Source organism: Bidens hawaiensis, unplaced genomic scaffold, assembly GCF_021521415.1.
Source record: "Bidens hawaiensis isolate Kalapana, Puna unplaced genomic scaffold, B.hawaiensis_p1.1 tig00002922_1, whole genome shotgun sequence".
Taxonomy (NCBI): Eukaryota; Viridiplantae; Streptophyta; class Magnoliopsida; order Asterales; family Asteraceae; genus Bidens; species Bidens hawaiensis.
Genome location: NW_027491156.1, coordinates 198,888 through 223,639, shown reverse-complemented (window position 1 = coordinate 223,639; position 24,752 = coordinate 198,888). Strand labels below are relative to the sequence as shown.

The 24,752-nt window shown below is 34.0% G+C and overlaps 2 protein-coding genes, 1 non-coding gene and 2 pseudogenes across 4 annotated transcripts; 2 read left to right on the top strand and 3 right to left on the bottom strand.

Annotated features, from left to right (window-relative positions):
- Positions 1 to 918: 918 nt before the first annotated feature.
- On the bottom strand, positions 919 to 991 carry TRNAR-UCU (transfer RNA arginine (anticodon UCU)). The gene has a single exon. It is a non-coding gene; the product is annotated as a tRNA-Arg (tRNA).
- Positions 992 to 1,254: 263 nt separating this feature from the next.
- Positions 1,255 to 4,332, top strand: LOC143621613 (flap endonuclease 1-like; annotated as a pseudogene). Its single transcript, XR_013151570.1, has 17 exons — positions 1,255 to 1,382; positions 1,474 to 1,532; positions 1,627 to 1,686; positions 1,774 to 1,827; positions 1,925 to 1,973; positions 2,059 to 2,106; positions 2,193 to 2,258; positions 2,424 to 2,474; positions 2,563 to 2,682; positions 2,761 to 2,845; positions 2,934 to 3,015; positions 3,088 to 3,186; positions 3,275 to 3,335; positions 3,416 to 3,458; positions 3,535 to 3,589; positions 3,798 to 3,966; positions 4,220 to 4,332. The product of XR_013151570.1 is annotated as a flap endonuclease 1-like (transcript).
- A 567-nt stretch (positions 4,333 to 4,899) lies between these two features.
- On the bottom strand, positions 4,900 to 11,925 carry LOC143621630 (uncharacterized). The gene is made up of 12 exons (XM_077092992.1): positions 11,599 to 11,925; positions 10,741 to 11,502; positions 10,394 to 10,657; positions 10,159 to 10,314; positions 9,328 to 9,737; positions 8,161 to 8,584; positions 7,503 to 7,787; positions 6,752 to 7,418; positions 6,619 to 6,677; positions 6,036 to 6,536; positions 5,798 to 5,836; positions 4,900 to 5,214 (listed from the first exon to the last, which is right to left on the bottom strand). The coding sequence occupies exons 1-12, from the start codon at positions 11,923 to 11,925 to the stop codon at positions 5,029 to 5,031; spliced, it is 4,080 nt and encodes a 1,359-aa protein (XP_076949107.1). The 3' UTR covers positions 4,900 to 5,028.
- Positions 11,926 to 12,005: 80 nt separating this feature from the next.
- LOC143621631 (uncharacterized) lies at positions 12,006 to 14,044 on the bottom strand. The gene is made up of 6 exons (XM_077092993.1): positions 13,820 to 14,044; positions 13,038 to 13,407; positions 12,870 to 12,941; positions 12,712 to 12,774; positions 12,385 to 12,597; positions 12,006 to 12,120 (listed from the first exon to the last, which is right to left on the bottom strand). Exons 1-6 carry the CDS (start codon positions 13,945 to 13,947, stop codon positions 12,025 to 12,027), a joined length of 942 nt encoding a protein of 313 aa, XP_076949108.1. The 5' UTR covers positions 13,948 to 14,044; the 3' UTR covers positions 12,006 to 12,024.
- Positions 14,045 to 22,702: 8,658 nt separating this feature from the next.
- LOC143621612 (uncharacterized) lies at positions 22,703 to 24,212 on the top strand (annotated as a pseudogene).
- Positions 24,213 to 24,752: the final 540 nt, after the last annotated feature.

The following is a 24,752-nucleotide window of genomic DNA, read 5'->3' as shown; positions in this document are numbered from 1 at the left end:
TTGAGTTATGATTTTTTTTTTATTAATTTTTTGGAATTTTTTTGAAGGGTTTTTGTATGGACACAAATCCTTCTCACACTTTTCATTTTTGTCTCCCTTCGTATTTTTACCTTTTCCCTACTTCGAAATATTAACTTTTCACTTTATGTTTTACCCAATTGTTAATTTCGTATGCCCATAAAATATATTAATTTATAGATGATTACACTATTCCAAAAACTTTCCAGGACATCTAATTGAAACTCATAACCTGCATGTACATCGGATACTTCCCTAAAAGAATAGGTTTTTATAAAGGTGTACAAAAGAACCGGTTTGGGACCGGTTTTAGGCAAACCGAACAGAACCGGTTTGGGTTTAAAATTGGTTTCACCCAAACCGTCTGTTTCTGGACCGGTTGCCCTTAAGATCTACCAAATCGGTTCTAAAACAGGAACCGTTTTGAGGAAAACCGGTTAAATTGGTTTATAAACTGGACCGAACCGACGTGACCAGGCCGGCATATCTTGCTTCTAAACCGGTTTAAAAACCGAACCAGTTTGAGTCAAACCGGTTTTGACCAGCCGTTGACCAAACCGGTTTGGTTTGGTTTAAAACCGGTTTTGTACCCCTCTAGGTTTTTATAAATATGTAGGTTCATCAAGTTTTAATTAGAATCGTTGTGTTTAGAAAGTACCAAACCTACCTGAGAACCATTATCATTGATATATATGGATCGATGAAACCATATGGGACGGTTTATGTGATAACGACCATAAGAATCAATCTTGAGATTTGAGTTTTTAAGCATTTGAAGGACCACAGTTAGAGATAAATGCAGCCGCTATTGCTTTCTCATAATTCATTCATAAAATCATTTCATGTGAGCCTGAAAATAATTCATCAAAAAAATATGAAAAAATAAAAATGAAAACCAAACACGCCCGGTGGGACTCGAACCCACAATCGCCTGATTAGAAGTCAGACGCCTTATCCATTAGGCCACGGGCGCATTTGCTTCTGCTTTCACATAAATATATAATATACATATATATAACTGTGTTTTATTCAGTTATATACCTTTTCCCTGTTTTCTATCCATATCGTGGCGGGAAAATCGTCACATTTGGACTTCGCATCTGTTACTCTTGGCTTCAATTTCCGAATTCAATCCACATATATGGGAATCAAGGTTGTTATTTTACCCAATTCAATCACCTATACTTCTTGTTACACTTCCAATTTGGGTAATCTGAAGTTTTTTCAATTAATTTTTGTGATTTTAGGGTTTAACGAAGCTTCTAGCGGATAATGCACCCAAGGCCATGAAAGAGCAGAAATTTGAAAGCTATTTTGGTCGCAAAATCGCCATTGATGCTAGCATGAGCATTTACCAGTTTCTGGTACTTAAATTGAACATATATGAGGTTCTTTATATTGTATTGCATTGTGCTTAATAATAATAATAATAATTATAATATTGTGATTATGTAGATTGTTGTTGGAAGAAGTGGGACTGAAATGCTAACGAATGAAGCTGGTGAAGTAACTAGGTAGCTAATTATTATTAAGTTTTATTTTTTGTAATTTGTGAAGAAGTCAATGCATTGGTGTTTGACTTTTATGTTTTGATTGTGTATATGACAGTCATTTACAAGGGATGTTTAATCGGACAATTCGGCTTCTGGAGTCTGGATTGAAGCCGGTGTGAGTGCGGTTTATGTCTCAACTTGATGTTGTTATGTGAAAAGAATAGTTTTTGAATTTGTAACTGGTTTTGGTATATCTTTATAGGTATGTTTTTGACGGGTCGCCTCCGGATTTAAAGAAACAAGAGCTTGCAAAACGGTAACCTTATTATTGTTTCATGCATGATTTATTTATATTTAAAAATGGTTATGACATTGGTGTAAAGGTTTAATTGGTTTTAAGAGTTATGATGCAGTTACTCAAGGAGAGAAGACGCGACAGCTGGCTTAGATGAGGCTATAAAGGTAAGATAAGTATTTATTCTTTTTTGACAGGGCTTTAACTTTTTAGATAATTCTTTTTTACATATTGTTTTTGCTTTTATTGTAGTCTGGCAATAAGGAAGACATCGAGAAATTTAGTAAACGTACAGTTAAGGTGAGTAACAAGTTATGAGCAAGGCACAACAAAATGTGAAGTTAAAGAAGCTCATTAGTTGGTTAATGTTGTAATTTGTGTTCCAGGTGACTAGACAGCATAACGAGGATTGTAAAAATCTTCTCAGGCTTATGGGAGTGCCTGTCATTGAGGTAACATTATCAAACGAAATGTTAATAGTATAAAAAATAAAAGGATCCAATTACAACAGAGAGGCAGGTAAACTTAATATCAAATAGAAAAATAATTGAAGCATGAGTATAAGTTATAAGTTAAAAGTCACATAGTATTTACATATTGGATATGTGTTTATGCAGGCTCCATCTGAAGCAGAAGCACAATGTGCTGCTCTTTGCAAAGCTGATAAGGCATGTATCTTTGTCTATGTTAATACTAACATAAGTCTTAAAAGTTAAAATCATACATTAGTTTATGCTAGCATACAACTTGTCTTAGGTTTATGCGGTTGCATCTGAAGATATGGATTCCCTTACTTTTGGAGCACCCAAATTTCTTCGTCATTTAATGGATCCTAGTTCAAGAAAGACCCCTGTGATGGAATTTGATGTTTCAAAGGTGCTAAATCTAACAACATAAATTGCAAATTATGTTACTAATTACTATGTTCTAACATTGAGATGCTGGTTTTATCAGGTTTTGGAGGAACTCAACCTTACAATGGATCAATTTATTGATCTGTGCATTCTATGTGGGTGTGATTATTGTGACAGCATTAGAGGTAATACATAGTTTTTCACCATCACATTTTTAGTTCAAGTATTTTGGTTATATAACTTTGTAATTTATTTATTTTTGTTAAATTTTAGGTATTGGTGGTCAGACCGCTTTGAAGCTTATCCGTCAACACGGGTCAATAGAGAGTATTTTGGAGAACATAAACAGAGAAAGGTTCTCTGCTTTCCTTGCAACACATAAATGATTAATTTAATATATAAGTGATGTTAAGTAACATTTATGCAGATATCAGATACCTGAAGATTGGCCATATCAAGAGGCTAGGCGTTGGTTTGTGATGATAATGAGCAGCTTCAAATTAAATGGACCACCCCAGATGAAGAAGTAAAGAAGACTTCAGAGTTTGGATTATTAACCTCTTTTATACTTTTATTCGTTACAGTATTTTAAATGTTTATATTTTCTTTTCTAGGGCCTGATAAACTTCTTGGTGACTGAAAATGGGTTCAACAGTGACAGAGTTACAAAGGCATGTTTCTTTGTATTTTTTGGTATTATTCTCTTTGTTCATATATGCATATAAACTGAATATGGATTTGCTAATATTAGGCAGTGGAGAAAATAAAAGCCTCCAAGAACAAGTCTACACAGAACCAGTAAGAAAACAATCGAATCGTTTATTCATATGATTGTTTCTCTCAATCTCTGATGTTATTTCTCTCTGTCAACCAGATTGGAATCGTTTTTCAAACCGGTTGCTAGCTCATCTGCTCCCATTAAAAGAAAGGTAAGGTTTCGTTTGAAATCAGTCCGTCTGTACATTGCATATTTCTTGTGAGCATTATAAATCAATCCATTGATTTCAGTATAGTTTGTCTTCTTGAGTAACATATAAAACAAGTATAAAACAAACACTTAATACTTGTGGTTAATTAGGAAAGTAACCATAATCGTGTATAATCAATCCACCATAATTTTGAGTAACTGGCTGTCAGGAAACAAAATGCTTACTTGGATCTCCAAAGCCAGTATTCAAGAATAAGAATTTGACTCGAGCATCTTGTCAGAACATAAGCAGCTTTAGTCCTCCAGTTCTAGGTGTACATTTAAGGCACTCATTGATGTTATCCAAAGGTGTCTGCTTTGGAACATGAAGCTGAAATGGTGAATATTTAGAACTGAGTCCTGCTGATTATTGTTTATATTTGATATCTTACTGATTTCAAGATTCTTTAATCAGAAAAATAGTTTAGAAAGATTTTTGAATCATAAATGCAATTTAGTTTCTTATTTATCCCAATGTAGGTAAACTAATTATTAGAAGTTCATTTTGTATCTTTGATTTTTGACTCAATTCTTTGAACCAAATTTTGACTAGATAAAACAGTGTAACATATGCATGATGTTTGCGTGTCAGGAAACAAATGAGAAGTCCACAAAAGAACCAGCCAACAAGAAGGCAAAGGGTGGAGCTGGTAGAAAAAAGAAATAGGTTAGTTTCAATTTATTGTTGGTCCCATAGTTGTGATCAGTTTGGACTAAAATCGCTGTCTATTTGAGAAAATCAAACCGCTTATTGTACTTGTTCGTATGTAATGTTAAGAATCTATCAAGTTTATGATATTAGTTTTGTTTTACAACAAGCCATAAAGCTATTACTTGTACAAAAAGCAGCAAAAATGTCATTTCATCTCATCAAAAAACACAAACTCAAAGTTCAGTCTTTACGGGCACAACTATAAAGCTAAGTTTAACAAAATCCAATCCAGTGGGCATCACGGCCCCTTTGTAACAAATGATTAATATCACATGATATCATCAGTTTGGGGATCCTTGAAGCAGATCACTCTTGCTTTGAGCTTTCTTCAGTTTGGCTTTGGCTTTGACTTTGACCCGTGATTTTGACACAAGGGTTTGAACTGTGATTTTGTAAAAGCTTGCGATTCAGCCCCAATTTCAATCTTTTCATTGATCAGCCATTATATGTTATCCGCTGACTTTTGATAGGGTCAAGAAACGATCTCGTGTACAACCAAAACTTTCAACAACGATCATGCATACTACTAGACTCGAGATACCCTCTAAAACTATACTAATATACTACTAAGTGGATATATTCTATTGTGGTCTAACATCTTGAATTATAACAAGCAGAAGACACTGAAATCTCAACAAAATACATAAATATAACCAACAATAGCATGATTACAACAAGAGGTCTTTGATCTACAAACAGGCGATACTCCTCGGGTTTGCAAATAAATGTTGTCTGTAGATGAACTTAGGTTTCACCGAGCTGCTACCAAGAAGGCGGTTTAACATGGGTGGGGGTTCGTTGGATACAGATTGATACATCTTCCTCACCATGATATGATTATCCAAAATCATCAGCTCCAACAATTTTCTACAGCTCTGAAAAACCAAATTTCAGTCGTCAACAATAAGCTAATTGTCAACTATACACTTATCAAATGCAAACAGTTTTAGAAATAAATAATTACTGGTCAGTTTTATGGTGATTATACTTTTTTGAGTGGCTAATTTAGTCACCTGATGGCCACTTTCTTGCTTATAGTTTGAAACAAGTTGCTTTTTGTCCAAAATTTACATACTTTTTTTGTAAATAGTTTAGTTTGAAACAAGTTGTTTTTATATGATTACAGAAAAATAACGAAATAAGGTTATATGCATTCTTAATGTTTTTATTGAAAAAACATTAAAAAGAAATGCACACAACCCAAATCATATATATTTTTATTGAAAAAAAATGCATTCTTATTGTTTAAACTTTAAGTTTAAACCCAATTACCCAATGCACTTAAGCTCATTTTTATAAATAGAATGCACAACCCAAATCATAACCCACTAATCCCATTTAAAAATTTAATTGTTTAAACTTTAAACCCAATAAAAAAACCCTTTATACTTAACGCCAAAAAATTTTAACGATTCTCAGCCCTGTATATTATACACATTTGAGTTTCCAGTGTCATACCTGAGGATTTAGTACATTCATTTGGCTTAATATGTACTCCTGCAACAACATAATAACAAGTTAAACCGCAGGCTAAAATCGGATACAAAAGCATTTTAAAAAATCAAAATCAAATCTTGTTGAAGAGTATAAGGAGGAAACACAAAAACTGCTTCCAGGCATTCATACAATTTGTAATCGTCTATATATATCAATATATATTTATATCATATTTTAATAATAAAGAAAGTGCAAATACCTCCAATATCCCAGGATTCTGCATGACGATACCAAGCACATGGCGTACAAGTCCCTTGTAAACAATCTTGTTGATGGTACCATCTCCATTTATCCAAGGCAATATTGGCTTATATGAACTAGAAGAACCATTCAGCCTAAATTCACAATTTTCCTCGTGTGGGCCCTTTTCTGGGTCCTTTAAGGTTTCAATTTCATTGTTTGTTTGAGCTTCGCTCACAGGTTGAGGATCCTCTTCCAAGTTGTTTAGGATCGTTACTCTATGTTGCACCTCATCAGTACTTGTATGCACCTCAGCAAGAAGGTACGTTGAAGCTTCTTCCATTACTTTTCTGTTATTATTTTCATGGTTTTCTTGATGTAACTTTAGTACCTCACCATCATTATTAGAACTTTGTGGCACCTTGAGGTTAAGATCATGTTGATGAGATGACATTGAGGTCAACATGTACTTTGACCGATACAGAGAATCAACAACATGAACACAGTCATAAGCGTTAACCTGCACTCAAGAACGAATTGAATTCAGCCTACCTAAATATCTGAGTGATAAGCAATAAGTTATGTAATTATATAAAACAGACCTTTAAAGCACACCCAAATGCCTCGAGCACCTCCACAACAAGTTCTGCCATTTTTTCTCCTACAAGTATTTGCAATATTATTAGATTCATGCGTATGCAATGCAACCAAAAATATTGTAAACAATTAGCATACCCTGCACATCAATAATACGGGAGATTTCTTCCATGCTTAAACCTTGATCACCGGACTTTTGGATGGCTGAATAAACAGTTTTAAACAGATTCGGAGATACTTCTTGTGCACAAGATACCAGGTGACTTGCATAGCAAGTCATAGCTTCCCATGTTGACTCAGATGCACCATTTGACTTTAAAACTCCTTCAATTTGTCCAGTTGGCAGTGTATTGCACTCCAAATTGGAAACAGATGATGTGAAATTATCAACTTTTGAAATTAAATGACGGCTTACTGATAACTGAATACCCGGAAAGCCTTTTTCTTTACGGGTAAATACTTCAGTGTCTAATAGTTTCGGCTTTTTAGTTATTTCAACACTGCAAATTTCATTGTCACATTTACGTTTCTTTAATTCCTCGATTTCTCCAATGCCTTCATGAGGCAAACACGGGAACATTGATATTTCTCCTGTACACATCAGCACACACAGTCGAATGACATCTCCACACTGCAGGTCAGCCGGTAGATTTGCTCCATTGTCTAATAAATCATTTTCTCTCTCATGAAGCCACCTGGACATTTGAACAACTCTTTTTCCAGTATTAACAGGAAATGGAGATAAAGAAATGTCATGTAAAAACTGTTGAGAGAGTACAAAGTGACCAATGTCACTACCTCTCACCTGCCAACAGAATAAAGAGCAGCGAATGAACAAAATAGCCAAAAGTTCTCAGGTTTACTCTGAAAGAAAAAGAAATCTTGTTACCATAAAGCCTTTGTCTCTGAGGTAGTTAAAGGCAGTAAAAAGATCATGCTCTGAATACCGACGCAATGTTTCTGCTAGAAAATTTGAGACCTCTGGAGCTTTTGCAGTGCTGAGAAATATAAGCTTAAAAAGCTCAATTGCATTAGAAACTGCTAATGATTTGTATGCTTGTGTACCAAAATCTTTTACTTTATTCATAAGCTTAATATAGCTTTTAGGAAGACGACTCTTTCGACTGGGTGCTTGTCTTTTTCCACCATCTTTTAACTCATTGGTATCCAATTCCTAAAAGCACGATTGAAAAAAACATTTATGATACACTAAAACGATATGATATGCAAAATGAGACTGTTATTGTTGTATAAAAAGGTAGCATAGTGTTTTAGATAATGAACTTAGTTTTCAAACATAACAAATAGCATACTTCACAACAAAAAAGAAAAAAATATTCAAGGTCATCTATTGTTTTCATGCAGCTTATCAGTATACAAAAGTCAACCTGGTCAAAGTTGCGGACACATCAACTACCACCTCATCATACGAAAATCAAACCTTTGGAAAGTTGGTTGCCTTAACTCAATGTTTTAGAAGCTACGTTACCTTTTTATAAGCGAAAACAAAGGTTACCAAAAATAGAAAACAAATAAAGCAGGGATACCTTTATACGCAACTTGGGGTTATATCGAGCACCTTTAGTAGGCTCCATTTTAGCAACCTGCTTGTATTTAAAAAGCTCATCAAGGGCCATCTGTATATCTTTGTTACCAAAATCATCCCATTGTTCTTCGCTATTGAAATCATTTGTATGATCAATAAGATCATGGTCCTTAACAATTACATTTCTGCAATTATCACCAAGCGATTTGTTCTTGGAAGCATCTAGTTGTATTGCATATCTGACACTAAGCATGTTACAGAGTCTCATTAAAGCTTTTCTGAACTGTTTGTTTCTGTTGAGAATGTTAATTCTTCTTCTGCATGTATCAGGAGGTCCTGGTAGATTTGGAAGTGATGACCATACTACACGATGAAATTTTGCTCCAAGAGCAACGCGGTGTTTTACATATTCAACAACCAATACCCTGCAAAAGATCATGAATAAAAATGATAAGCTACTTTTTATTGGTTTAGTGTCTCCAAGTATTGCAAAAGTTTAATTATATAAATAACAATGTTATTTTTTCTAATAAAATGATTTAGCAGATATCAAGCATTAAAAATATATTTTTGGGCAAGCAATCACCGGTTAGAACCATTTGACTCATTTCATTTAAGCTACTTTTTATAGTTTTTTTTTTTTTGCACAAAAGACCAACATACTTTCACCTTTCTCATGTTTTAGTCACTATTATTTTATTTTTGTATTTTTTCTTTTTTTTTTTCACTTTTGAGTCATTAGATGATGGTCTGTTGTTCCATTTGGATCATTATGGTATATTTTAATGACGACCCTAAATTGACAATAGCTTTTACAGCAAGTTCACCTAATGAATCGAACGATACAAAAAGGTCCTCATAACTCAAACAAGGCAAAAATCATTGCTTAACAACTCAAAATGTAAAATTGCTAAAACGGGGCAAAAGTCAAGTGATGTTAGTAGTTTATGCAAACATTAACATTTTATCCCAAATTGGTCCATTCATACTGAACGGTCAGTTATCTTGTTATCTTATATTTTGGGATAGACAAGTAAATAAACTTTGAACATGACATATAGTAACCGCCCCCGACTAAACGTCAACATGCAATCTCAGTCCCACGGGAACTTCTTTAGCACATCCGAGTCAGACAGGCTATATGTTAAGTTAACAAATCAAAAAATACCTATCTTTGTCTTCTGTCCATGCAAACCGTTTCTGGCGTGAAAGCTTTAGCTTTGACAAGACACAGTCATGCATGGCAGTATAGGAATGACCATTTTCATCTTGATTTAGTACCATATCATCATCCGCAGTGTCTTTTTGGCCATCGGTTTCATTGATCAACATATTTGCTTCATCAATTTCATCGATCAACCTTCGTACAGAATCTTGTTCTTTTGTGGCACTTTTGGCTTGCTTCGGTTTGTGTCTCTCTTCATCAAGTGAATTTTCATTATTTAGTGGTGATTTTCGTTTGGAAGACCTCTTTCTTTTAGAAGTAGATGGAGCATCTGTTAGAGCTGGGAAATCATGTTCTTTGGCTTTCGCTGCTAACTTTAATTTATTCTTTTTATCATAGAATACACGAAGCACCTGTAACGGGAGCATTAATCAACTTACAAAAAGGAATAAATAAATTAAAGAAGAACGAACACTTAAACTAGAGCCCATAAGTAGCTTCAAACGCATACCCATATAAGCTCTTCTAATGAATAGTGCAACTTTTGCAAGGATTGAAGTGTGTCGAATTGGTAGTGTTGACTTAAAAACTTTTTGTCCAAATGTTTTAATTTTTTCATGAATAATTACTGGCAAATATAATTATTAAAATTATGATAGTGTAACAATAATCTAACTTTAAGAATTAAATGACTTGGGGGGTTGCATACATAAAAAATACAAAATAAACAACCAATTAATAATGGCAAAAATTGCCACCTTGTGATGTTAACAAAGCTCATTACACAATCCAGTCCTACTTTTTTCAAATAGTAAATACCAAGTGAAAACAAACCTGCTCCAAGGTCAAATTAAGATTCTCCGCGATCTTCTCACACTTTCTGAAAGATACCTTTTTACTCACGTCTTCATTTGCTACAAGTTTTAACAGCTCATCCCGCTGATGAGCTGTCATAACTCTGACCGAGGCCCATGACCGGATATGATATACCTGATGAAACCAAGCTTCAGAATATACAGATAAAAGTAGCTATATAATTAAAAAGAATAGCAAATGATAACCAACAGACCTCTTTCACAGTAGATCCAGGGAAGGCATGCAAAGCAGCTTTTGGATCAGAAGCAGCATAGCAATACTCCAAGGTGTTCCAATATTCATCAACACTTTTCTTGCTTGACAGAACAAAATCATGTCTAACCTGAGGCCGAAGATCAGAAACATTCGCACCTGTATATAATCCCACAGGTTCCTCAATGTAAGGCTTCAATTCAATTGAATGTCTAAGAGTAGTGTGTGGGCCCACAGGAATGTCACCACCAATCAATCGTATCAACTGACAACATCCAAAATAATATAAGAACTAATAGTGATCCAAATTAAACTTGCCCAACTGAATTTGAGAGTAACCAAGAATACCTTGAGACGTCTTAAAATATCAACAAGATATGAAAGACGTCCAGTTGCTCGAGTATCCATGAGACACCTGTACTCGTGTACAGGAAGATCAGAAAGGCATAAACCTTTCTTGCATTTCTCAACCGCAGACTCGAGTTGTAAATTGGAGCCTGCAACCTGCAAGAACAACTCAAGTGGCATAGCCTTAATGGCTGCATCCAACTCAAACAACTTACAGCTGCTATGCGGGTTCTTCTGTTCATGTCCATCTTTTATAGCATCATCCCAACCGGATAATGCAGTAAGATGACCCCACAGAAACACATGAAGCAACTTTGCACGAACCATTTTTGCCAATACAAAACCATTATTTTTCATTGCTTCAGAGTATTCAGATTGAGTATCTGTTCTCAAACTTGTACTAATTCTCTCTACATCATTTAAAACAGGGATTGCCTTGTTGTATTTACTTGATTTATATTTCGAATAAGACTGGGTGCGTATTTGTTTCTCGAACACTCTTATTCTGTCATGAACCCTATCTGATAGGTCTTCTGCTTCGTATACAGAAGGGTGTAAAACTACATCAATTGTACGTTTTCGGACGATATTAGTAAGAGAAGGGACTGCAAAAGAAATGCATTTGCAGTGTCCATCTTGTTGAAGCTTATTTAAGCTACGTTCTAGAGTCTTCTTGTCCATTGTAGTCCACTGCTTCTTTCCAAGATTCTCAATACTTTCCAGCAGCCTTTGTAGCTCAGGTTTTATAAGAACTTTTTCTTCCTACAGAAATGGAACATTACAAAATATGTGATGTGTATGTATAAGCAGTTGTACATGCTACCACTTATGCATCGGTTATATATACAGATTACAGACCTGTAGTTTTTCAAGTATCCTCTGCTCCCTTAGTGAGTTAACTGTATTCAAACCAATACAAGGATAGGTTTTATAAGAGCGACGCCTTCGAGGGGCGGGTGAACCAGATGAAGTTATCTCTGAAGAAACAGGATTCAACGAGGGCGTTACAGTTACAATTTGAAGTTCTGCTTCTGGAACTTTATCATTTTCCTCAGGTTGCTGATCATTTAAATCAAGCCATGTGTCATTAGCTGATGAAACTGGATTATTGCTCTGTTCTTGACTGGCCTCAGCATCCACAATGGAGGTCTGATCATCTGCATCTTGGGTGGTGTGAGCCAGCATCAGTTGTTCAGCTTGTGCATGAGTCGGAAGTTTCTCAGAATTAGGAGCTCCAGCATTATAGTTCCCACAAGTCCACACTCGGTAGGCTACACCTCTATTTTAGGCTTCTGAATCAATATGCATATTGAACCTAGACACCATATCAAGAATACGAGGATAGTATCGTTTGTTGTTAATGCCAAGCCTTTTATATACCTGCTTACAACAATGGAAAAACAAAAAAAAATTATTGACTTGAAAGGCTTTGGCTATCACTAAACCTCTTCAGAAAATTTTCAAGTTGGAGAGGAGGCTATCCTTAATACATATACAAAACTCAGAGTGTGGAAATTAAAAATATAAAAAAATAAAATTATAAAAAATGAATAAATGGATGGCAGAAAATACAGAATGTTAAAATGAAAACAAAAAACTGCAAAAACTAATAGCAAGAAGATATAGCCAACAAAGATGACAAACCTCGTTAATTGTCAACCCTTTGGAACCTTCGGCATCAATCATAACATAAATTTGTTGCTCAATAGGAAGCTCAAGAAGCTGGTCGGTAATTTGGCCTCTTTTTACCGGTTTAAACTGTTGTTCTGTATCAAGATCATCATCTCCGCCTCCATGACCTCTGAGCATAAAAGTATCAGGAGAAAACTTCTTTAGCAGCCGCAGACACTTAACTTCCTGAAACGCAAACAAAATGTATGTGACAGGGAATAATTCATATGATGGACGACTGAAAAATATGGCATAAGTCACACTATCACAGATGTGGTACAAAATTTAAAGTTAGACTACCTTATTGTTCACTGTAGCAATAAACTCCTCGACTATGCCAGCATATTGCAGCTTATGTAAGATCTAAGACCATTTGAGTAACGAAGTTAATTCAGTGAGGAAGAACTTAACTGAAAAGCAAATGTCGGGATATGTTAAACTCTAATGCATTAGCTTACATTTCTCCAAGTTCTATGTCCACGTGTTTCGTGGTAACCTAATTCCTTTTTGATATCTGAAACCACGAGAACCTTCAAAATGTAAAAAACAATAATAATTCAGCAATTAGCAATGATTAAGTATGAAAGCAAAGTAATAACACTATCAGCTAAAATGTCAAAAGTAACCTTTCGATCGGCCTTTTCTAGTCTATCACAAATAGCTCTAAAAGCAGGTACATAGTTGTTTACGCGTTTTTCAGAAACACCGTCCCCTGTACCAATTTCCTCGCATGCATTTTCATTATCAGTGACCCCTTTGGTAATTTCAAGTCTTTGTAAGTGACCCAAATGCTTTGCATAACGGTGTAAATGGAGCATATTGGTGTTCACTATTGAACCATATGTATACTCATCATTGCCAGGTTCCTTCTTCCTTACTATTGTTGACTGCCTCACGATTAACCCACGGGTTTCCAGATTCCTTAGTATATAAAAAATGTTGTTGCTTTTAATGCCAAATTCCTTGGCAATATCACTTTGGGTAATTCCATCTGTTCTGCAACAGTATAATATAATAATATACAACAGGATCAGTAACCTTTATGCATACTTCTCAAAGTCCAAATTGACATTTTTCTGCTGCATAGTAGAGTTTACTCTAGGGGTGTGCACGGCTCGGTTTGGGCTAGAATGGAACCAAAAAACAACACTTCCATTATTGAATTCTTGAAAACCGTTCGCTTTCGGTTTTTCGTTTTTGGTTTGGGTTCGGTTTATAAGTTTTTACATTTGAGCTTGAAAATTTTGGGCCGAAAAAGAAAACTTTGGACCAAAATGAATTTAAGCCTAAATAATTTAATTATTAATTGATAACTAATTGATTATATACATTTGAGCTACATATTTATTAAATTCTTATAAACCACTTTTAAAAAAAATAAAAATCTAATAAATTCATACAAGCAAACCTTGCAATGGCAAGACGCTCAAGAACACGGCGTTGAATCTGCGAAACGCCGGCATCGGAGGCTTCAATGTCGTACATTCCGACGAAGCAGTTAAGCATATGCTCCGCCGCAACGATTTTCAAGTCCATAGCCTCAGCATCTTGGAACGATTGAATGCTAGGGTTTTGAGCATCGTATGTAACGCAGTTGCATTGGAATTGGAGACCTGGAACATTGAGAAGACTGGACCATAAGGCCTGCTTGAGGTTAGAGGAGGAGACATGAGAGTTGTTGATTTTGGACCAGAGATGAGTTAGGGTTAGTCCGTTGACTCCTTGTGAGCATATTTCTTCCAGTGCTCCGTGGACAACGGCGTCCATTGGCGGCTAGAGGGCGGTGGAGCATGCAAGTGTTGGTGGCAGTTTAACGGTGGATGGTCGTTGGCGAATTTGGAGGGACTGAATTGAATTGGGGTTTGGGTTTAGGGTTCGAATCCTTCACTCGTCAGTTCTGACTGATTCATGGTTTATACCAGGGCCCAGACTCCAGTTTCAGTCTTTTATATTTCTTTTTTAAATATAAAACAAAAAATGCATATAAAAATCAAGACCGACAAATTTTTATTAAAAATCTAGCAAGACGGGTAGAAACAATCAAACGATGGTTACTTGGTTACCAACAAAAAAAAAATGATAAAGGGTATGTTTGACAAAACTAGCCAGTAGCCGTGGAGCTGAAAGTTATTCTGGTGGTTTGAAGCTAGTAGTTGTAACTAGTACCTGAAAACTTGTAGTTTTGTCAAAACGCTACTAATAAAATGACCAAAATGAAGCTTTTAATAAAATGACCAAAATGGACATAACTAGAAAATCTAACTAATATATTAAAGCAACATAATTTTGTCACATGTCCTTCACCTAGGTTGTCCACATAGGCTTCCATGTCATCAACCTTCCATAAATCTAATTTTCACATATTTACAATAAAATTTTAATCAATGATATTGACTTTTATATTTTTGTAACTTATTAATATAGTTATGATATTAATTATTCTAATTATTGCTATAATTAAAAAAAACTTATTAAATTACTATGTTTAAATTGTTCATCATTTCTTCTTTAAAAGGCGCATGCTTCGTTCAAAAATCATAACTCTCCTGATCGTTTGTAACCAAGTTCTTCGCCTCATCTATAACCGGTTCTTCATGATTTGTCGGTTTCATAATTCAAGTACCATCAAATATGCTCATCGTTTGCAATTATCAGGTATGATTTATATTTTAGTGTTTAATCGATTTTTGTGAAGAACAAAATTCACTGTTATTGGATTAATGGTTTAACTGCATGATTTTTTTTATACTAACAGTTAATAGGTTTGAAATTTAATCTATTCCTATTAATCGATTTATGTTTTTTGTTCTCATGTTATAAGTTATAAAGATTTTTTAACTTTTTATTTATCTTTGTTAGTATTTGTATAGTTTTATATTTGAATTAAAGTAACAATTTAATGTCTCGTAATTTATGTAAAGGTATCTTTTTTTTTATATATAAATGTGACATTTGCATTTTACTAGATTTATAATATATGTCTAATATAATATAACTAATATATTAAAGGAACACAATTTTGTCCACATGTCCTTCACCTCGGTTGTCCACATAGGCTTCCATGTCATCAATCTTCCATAAATCTAATTTCCACATATTTACAATAAAATTTTAATCAATGATATTGACTTTTATATTTTTGTAACTTATTAGTATAATTCTGATATTAATTATTCAAATTATTGCTAGAATTAAAAAAACTTATTAAATTTACAATGTTTAAATTGTTCATCGTTTATTCTTTAAAATACACATGCTCTGCTCAAAAATCATAACGCTCCTCATCGTTTGTAACCAGTTTCTTCGCCTCATCTATAACCAGTTCTTCATGTATTGTCGGTTTCATAATCCAAACAACATGAAATATGTTCATCGTTTGCAATTATCAGGTATGATTTATATTTTTGTGTTTAATCGATTTTTGTGAAGAACATAATTCACTGTTATTGGATTTATGGTTTAATTGCATGATTTTTTTATACTAACGGTCAATACAATTGATATTTAATCTATTCCTATTAATCTATTTATGTTTTTTGTTCTCATGTTATAAGTTATAAAGATTTTTTAACTTTTTATTTATCTTTGTTATTATTTGTATAATTTTATATTTGAATTAAAGTAACAATTTAATGTCTCATAATTTATGTAAAGGTATATTTTTTTATATATAAATGTGACATTTGCATTTTACTAGATTTATAATATATGTCTAATCTAATCTAATATAATCTAACTAATATATTAAAGAACACAATTTTGTCCACATGTCCTTCACCTAGGTTGTCCACATAGGCTTTCATGTCATCAATCTTCCATAAATCTAATTTCCACATATTTACAATAAAATTTTAATTAATGATATTGACTTTTATATTTTTGTAACTTATTAGTATAATTCTGATATTAATTATTCAAATTATTGCTAGAATTAAAAAAACTTATTAAATTTACTATGTTTAAATTGTTCATCGTTTATTCTTTAAAATGCACATGTTTTGTTCAAAAATCATAACTCTCCCCATCGTTTGTAACCAGTTTCTTCGCCTTATCTATAACCGGTTTTTCATGATTTGTCGGTTTCATAATCCAAACAACATGAAATATGTTCATCGTTTGCAATTATCAGGTATGATTTATATTTTAGTGTTTAATCGATTTTTGTGAAGGACACAATTCACTGTTACTGGATTTAGGGTTTAACTGCATGATTTTTTTTTAAACTAACGGTTAATAGAATTGATATTTAATCTATTCCTATTAATCTATTTATGTTTTTTGTTCTCATGTTATAAGTTATAAAGATGTTTTAACTTTTTATTTATCTTTGTTAGTATTTGTATGGTTTTGTATTTGAATTTAATTAACAATATGTCTCATAATTTATGTAAAGGTATCTTCTTTTATATAAACATGGCATTTGCATTTTACTAGATTTATAATATATATATATATATACATATTACGTTTTAAATATGTTATACCCGTGTGTAACATGGGCACTATCTAGTATAACAGTATATGTATCTATTTTTGAAGGTTATTTAAGTAATTTAAAATGCTAAAAACTTGTAGCTTTGTCAAAACGCTACTAGTAGGAGCTTCAAACTTTAAGCTCACAACACACAAGCTGCTACGGTTAACGCCCACCCACCCAAAACATCACAAACGTCTATTACAAATGGAAACCGCACCAATCTTCTCATGAAAGCCTAAACTTTTTCAGCTTGTTTTTAATCTAAAAAAACTGAGTGCTTGTATCTTCCAACAAGCTATTTAATTGGATCGAAATCCCTTTATGGACCAAGGCGTTTCGCTTCTTTCAAATACACCACAATTTAATCAAGCGTACTCCATGGAACACTTTGGTCTTATGTTTATGAAACGAAACAAATTTGTGCAATTCAACCAAATCCCAAACACAAAAAACGCAAATAGAAGGTGCACCATTGAGTAACCTGCACAAGATAAAGACATGGTCTACCAAATCCTCATCACTTCCACACATCGGACGAATAGTCGAGATAACTGGAATGTTTCTTATTGCTAACGCATTAAAAGTTGGCTGTCTACTTAACCCTGCCTCCAAGATACAAAACTCACCTTCCTAAGGATCCAGTTGTTCCAAATAAAAACAGATTTTGGAGCTACCAAGAAATTATCCACCAACAAACTTTTTAGACACCCAACCAAAATTTCCATTGAGAAATCTCCACACCGAATTACTTTGTCATCACTGGGATCATATATTACTTGTTGACAAGCTGTTAATAACCCACTAAACTACTCCATAAGTATCGTCTCAACCGGATACCTTAACCAATCCCATCTCCCATAAAAATCTCATTAATTCAAAGTACTAAAACATGAAAAATATTAAATTTCACTATTTTAAAATATGTAAAAATATTATTCCAAATTCCAACACCTTGTTTCACTCTCCTGCACAAAATAGTCGAACACTCGTTTTCTAAAAACCACCTGAAGTTTGCTAGTTTTTAGTGCCTGTGTGTTTGGAAACATGGGCCCAATGTTTTGCTAGCACCGCTTCTTCTTGGTAGTTTACCATTATCATCTTCCAATACTTAATTCGGGAACGAATTTAGTTTGTTCTATCACGTGAACTTGTTTGTATAGTAGAAATATTGAGTATGGAGTAGTATTTTGTTGTAAAAATTGAAAGAGGATCTTTATATAGGTTCATTTTTTTAAATAATAATATAAACGGTAATATTATCGTGGTTAAAATACTCAAAATACCATCGGGATCACATATATGATTCTTCTATTCGAAGCTTGAAACCAGTCAATACCGACTTCCATCTTCCCACCCACCACCCTTACGTATAGAAAATTATAAATGCAATAAACATATGAATGCTCACATAAAAGCGTTTGTATTCTTAATGAAAATTGTTAGTTTTTCTAAATAAATAGTTTATTCAACTAGTAAATAATTAATGATCTTAAATTTAGTTTTAGAGAGACAAACTCACACATGCATAACTATTTCTAAATTACATATTTATGTAAATCATGGGAATTGAACTTTATCATTTATGGAGGAATGTCCAAGACGCGGAGATAAGGCTTAATGAAGATTGGCACATGCCCACCATTTATTGGCGCCTAACCCATATTTATAGTGTAGTTAACGGCCTAATTTTTTTGTTTTTAGTTTAAGTGTTGTGACACCCGGTTAAAACACGTCACTATCCGTACACACCTTAAACATGAATTATTTAGGTTAATTCTCTCTAAGTTAAATTTTACTAATGTAATTGTCATGAGTCTAGCAAAGACGTGCATGCATATTAAATAAATTAGGTAATTTTAGGAATTACCAAGTCATACACGGGATGCTAACAAGGATGAGCGTTGGTGATAAAACATTTCAAATTAGAAAAACGAATCACTATAATCTATAAAGGACGGCCGACTGGGCTATAAATATAGTTATAATGAAAAGTAAATTGTAATAGTACACGCGCGACAACAATACATAAAAGTTGTATGTATTAGTTTACAAGGTTATAAAAATAATAATTGACATATACGATGTGTATCTTATACCTAGTGAGTTGAAAATAAATGAATGTTCATAACAAGAAAATAAAATCAAAGAACAAATAATACTCCATCATCAACTTAACTCAAGACCCAACCCATACCCTCTTCCGTTTACTTCCTGGACACTCAATTCATACACCCACACTTAGAATATAATAAGAGACGAACCATACAAAACACAAAACACAAAACACAACCCTCTCTTTCAGTTCTCTGTAACCAAATACTTCTACACACTCATACTCAACCTTCATCTTACTTGGATTCTATTAAATTAAAAAAAAAAAAAGAAGCATGCTTCTATCCCATCTATTTAAGGAACTCTTGAGGAAGATTACAACCAAGCAAAACACATACACACACAATCCTGGTTCTCTCTCTCTCTCTGTTTGTAACACCACCACCCCGACGCCACCTTTCACCACCGTAGCCTCACCACCGTACACCCCCACCGGTTGCTCACTCCGACGCCACAAAACACCACCTCCAACTATGTCTCGGTTCTTCCTCTGTTACCAGCCCCGACCCGACCCCACCGGTGCACACCACTCCACCGCCGCACCACCCGGTTATAACTTCAAACCTGACCCGAGAGCCCGTTACAGTTCGTCATTAGACCTGAACCCGGTCCGAAACGCATTTCGGTCCCTTCTGTAAACCGAACGCATCGAACCCGGTACCAGTTTTCACTCTAAAGTAGGATTTGGAACGTTATGTCATTGAATCAAGCATCACGAAGCGGAACTTGCAAGCTCTTTGCCTTCTTAATACATAAGCATGATCCTAATCCTAAAACTAAGTGAGCATTTATCACTCTCTAATCTATACTTATGCGTGCAAGATGTTGTTTATTCTAAGTTGTTCATCCAAATAATAATGCGTAATCCAACGAAAGTTTATAATAAGAGAATTTCATAAGTAGTTAAAAGCATAGAAGTATGGGTTTTTGGAAACATTAGTATTTACGTCAACATGTAAAAGAGATAATAATTAAAACATGGACTTTATTAATAAATATGACTAACACATGGTACTCTTGACACACTAGGTATGCGTACATGTATATTTGTTACGAATATAAACTTTCATGTTCATAAACTCGTTGAAAAGATAACTTTTCTTATAGTCAAATAAATATTAGAAGAAGATTTAGGGTTAAGTATCTAGGTTTATGTGAACTAAACATAAATGTCGTTTTCGTAAAACCTTTAAAATCCCTTATGTAAACATATGTTGTTGAGATATGGTTTTAATGTGAAAAGAAATTTATTCAACAAAATATATTACATTTGAATATTAAATTGGAAAATATATAAATTTGATGGACTTTAATAGAAAATATAATTATATGATAATTTTCGTAAACATGCCCTGTAATTAAATATTTTCTATAAAATAAATATATAATATAAATTTTAGTCAGTGATCGAATTAGATGTATTCAAATAAAAATAAACGAAGCCGAGAAGAATAACTACGAGACGAAAACAATATACTATATAATCTTAATGTTTATATAGTTTATATAAATATATATATTTTAAAGTATACAAAAATACATCACCAACGCGTTGTCAACACTTAATGTACGTACGAGAATCAAACGAATATAACTAATTTGGGTGAACACGGTGCATAACTGATATAACCGTTTACTATGTCGTACCGAACATTAAATTTTCCGTACATGTCTTAAGGCGTCTCTAGGTCGGCTTTTATCCACTCATCAAATTTTACTAGTGCATCATACCCGACGCTCACAATGTGAGTTCACGACCCCTATTTACTCTTTTACTGTTTTGCAACTACGGGGGGAAACATACTTCCATATTCATTTGTTCAATTTCAAAGCATTTCTTTAATCTGCTTGAACTTATTTAGAATCATATTATATTATTTTTACGCGATAACAAGAAAACAAGATACGACCTTTTATGGTGAGCATGAGTTACATGTAACATAGCGCTAGAAGTCCCCATATCATTATCATAACCATTAACTTGTATAAGCCGAGGAAATATTGATAGATCTATTGGGTAAGACATGCCCCATTCATAAGGTTGTCGCTCAACCTTGCCATTATGAATGTTTATTGTCCTAATTGGGTGAGCATTGCTGAACAGGGGCAAAATACGATTGTCTGGTTTGGTTATGAGCTCATTGCGTCACATATATTTTGTTTTCCTTGCAAGTCTACGAATAGGCAACAATGCTTGTTTTGTTTATCGTTATAAATATATAATTACATAACCCACAGTTTTAACTATACCACGAAGGTCTCACTACCTTGTTTTGTTATCAAGTGCACTTAAATTTTACCAATGTTTTGAGGAAAACTATCAAACGTTATGAACATATATATATATATATATATATATTACGAAACATTTACATATTATTATAGTTTTTGAGTAAGACTGTGGAGCATTACGAAACAATTACATATTATTATAGTTTTCAAATAAAACTATGGAACATTACAAAACATTTATATATTAATATAGTTTTTGAGTAAGATCATGTAACATTTATACATTATTATCATACTTTTCGAGTAAAAGTATGGAACGGTACCGAACAGTTACATATTAATATAGTTTTGAATAAAACTATGAAGTATTACAAAACATTTACATATAATTATTATAGTTTTGGAGTAAAATTATGAGACACTACTCATAATATAAGCAGTACCAAACATCTTATTACTTTTTAAAAAGATAATAAGTTATAAGTTGGTGAAAATAAGCAATCCCAAACACCCCCTTAACTGTTTAATTTTGACTTTAAATGCATCGTGTCATCGCGTCGCGCCAATCCGTATTATGTCTCCGTACAAAAATTTCCTGTATCCGTCTCTACTGCAAATTGATTAACTCTACTAATATGGGTTTTTCTAGAAAATAACCAGGGTCAGGTACTGTTCGCGTAACACGCTTCGAGGTGGGCTTGCTGAGCGGTCCAATAAGACACACGAACACGCGTCCTCAGCCGGCGACGGCGCCAGCGATAAACCCTCGTATGTCAGCATAACAACCAATTTTACTACCAACTGCTTGAAATCACTCCGATTTTCATCATCATAATCACTACACACCGATCGCCACCGGTATTGTTCAATCATCGTTACCAGGTACTGTTAATCGATGCTCAATATTTGAATATCGTAGGTTATTGAATTTGAGAATGGTTATACGCTGATTTATTGAATTTGAGCATGATTCTTAGCTGGTTTATTGAATTTGAGCATGATTGAACGCTGATTTATTGAATTTGAGTATGATTGAATGTGTTAGCAAGTTTGTTATCTAGTTACTATTATAGTGTTATTTGATTTTTAACTTATCGTTATTAACTTATTATGATAGTTATTCACGGTTTTATCATTGTGAATAGTTAGTTTTTTCCTTCATTTGTTTCATTGTAATCTCTCTCTATGTAGAAAATAATATTATCCACCAGTATTGTTTTGTTCTTCGTTTCAATTCTTTCCATATGCTTCTTGTTTGCTGATGAGTTTTTACCTTTTAGTACACTGAGCTATAATCAATAGAAATTCCAGATTTATAGATACTAAATACGCACATATTTTTATGTCGTTTTTGCTAAATCAATAAGATTGCGTACTAAATGAATCATGAATCATTCTTTATTTGAAATACACAGGTGCACCTTGAATCTTTTGTGATCTACTAATGGCGAATGTCATGGAATCACCATTATTATCATCGCCACCTCAACAAAACCATAACAAATCAGACGGTCCAATTGCTATACTTTGGGACATGGAGAATTGTCCCGTTCCCAATGACGTGCGCCCTGAAGACGTGGCAGGTAACATCAGAACAGCTTTACGTGTCCACCCTGTAATAAACGGATCCGTTAATATGTTATCCGCGTATGGGGATTTTAACGGCTTTTCGAGGCGTTTACGTGAAGGTTGTCAAAGGACAGGTGTCAAGCTCGTAGATGTACCAAATGGAAGAAAAGACGCTGCTGATAAGGCAATATTAATTGATATGTTTCTGTTTGCTCTTGATAACCCACCTCCTTGTTCCATCATGTTGATTTCGGGTGATGTTGACTTTTCTCCTGCACTTCATGTACTTGGTCAACGTGGGTACACTATGATTCTTGTGATTCCTTCTCGGGTTGGTGTCTCATCTGCTTTGAGTAATGCTGGTAGTTATGTTTGGGACTGGTCTAGCGTGGTTCGTGGTCACGGGTTTTTACCATCATCAAGATTTCAAATAAGTGAAAAAAGTGAAAATTTAGATAATAAAACTGAAGAAGAAGCAATTGTTTATAAAGGGATTACAATAACATCTCATGCTTCATCTGAAACAAATAATTTGATGTGGGTCCAGCCCGGGGATTTGACTCATTTAAAGGGTCAACTAGTGAAGCTTCTGGAAGCTTCCGGGGGACGGTTACCTCTAGGACGCCTTCCGTGTGAGTAGCAGAAAACTTTTTGGAGGCCACTCTGTGTTTCAGCGTACGGAACGTTAAAATTGGTGGATCTTTTAAAAAAAAACGAGTGATGTGATATTAGTTGAAGGGCAGGGTCAGAAGAGGGTTGTGTTGCTCCAGAAACGGTTAACGGGTGCTATTGTTAGGTATGATAATAAAGGGAAGGGGGCTCTGGAAGTGTCTTCTGGTGAGTGCTCTGAAGAAGAAAGAGTGGTTGTTGAAGAACAAAATGTGGTTAAAAATGAGGTTTTCAACCAGTTTAAGTATGAACTGCAAGAAATATTAGTGAGTTATTCTTGTAGGATATTCTTGGGTTGTTTTGAGGAGATATATCAGCAACGATACAAACGACCGCTTGAATGTAAAAGATTTGGTGTGAATGATCTTGAGGAGTTATTTGGAAAGATGAATGATATTGTAGAATTGCATGAGGAACCGGTGAGCAAGAAGAAGCTCTTGGTGATTGCTGGTCTGTAGGGTTGTATGCGGTTTAATGTTTCTTGTTTCATGGGGTGGTCCATGAACCACATTTCGAGCCCACTTGGCTATGCTTTAACCGCTTATTTGTTCTGAAGACGAATTGCCTCCTGGTTTGTTTTACTATGGCTCGTGAGCTTTAGGTGCGTCAGCAGCGGAGACGCTGAAGCCCTTGGTTGTGTTTTATGCAAGGTTAATTACTACCACATGTTATATTAGCTAATGTGGTTGTGAATCCCATATGCTATACATACGTTTAGTGTTATAGGGTGTGTCCAATTGTCTTTGTAACTGTTGTTACTTTGTAACATCAAAGCATGTGACAATTGTGTTTATTATTATTATTATTATTATTATCAGGGAACATTATTTGTGTTTTATTTTCTTGAAAATGGGGGGCAATCAAACCTAAGCCTGACTCGCTAAAAGCTCAATTGAGCCGATATTAAAAGAGTTTTGAGCTTAAGTTCTAGCCTAAAGGTAAGCTTGCTTAACAAACAAGCCTGAGCTCGAGCTTGTTTGAAAGGATAAACAAATCTATTATTTGTGTAATTTGTATTAAATATACAATTTTATACTAAAATTCCCATCAATAGCAAATTTAAAATTATAATAAATATAACTAAAACTAATAGCAAATATGAAATTATAATAAATATAACTAGAATTATGTTGTAGCTTAAAGTTATAATTAAAATAATATACACCATAGTTATAAATATATTTAAACTAATTAATAAAATATTTAAACTAATTAATAAAATAATTAACAAGCCGAGCTCGATCTTGAAAAGCTACGCACGAGTAGAGCTCGGATTTTGGAA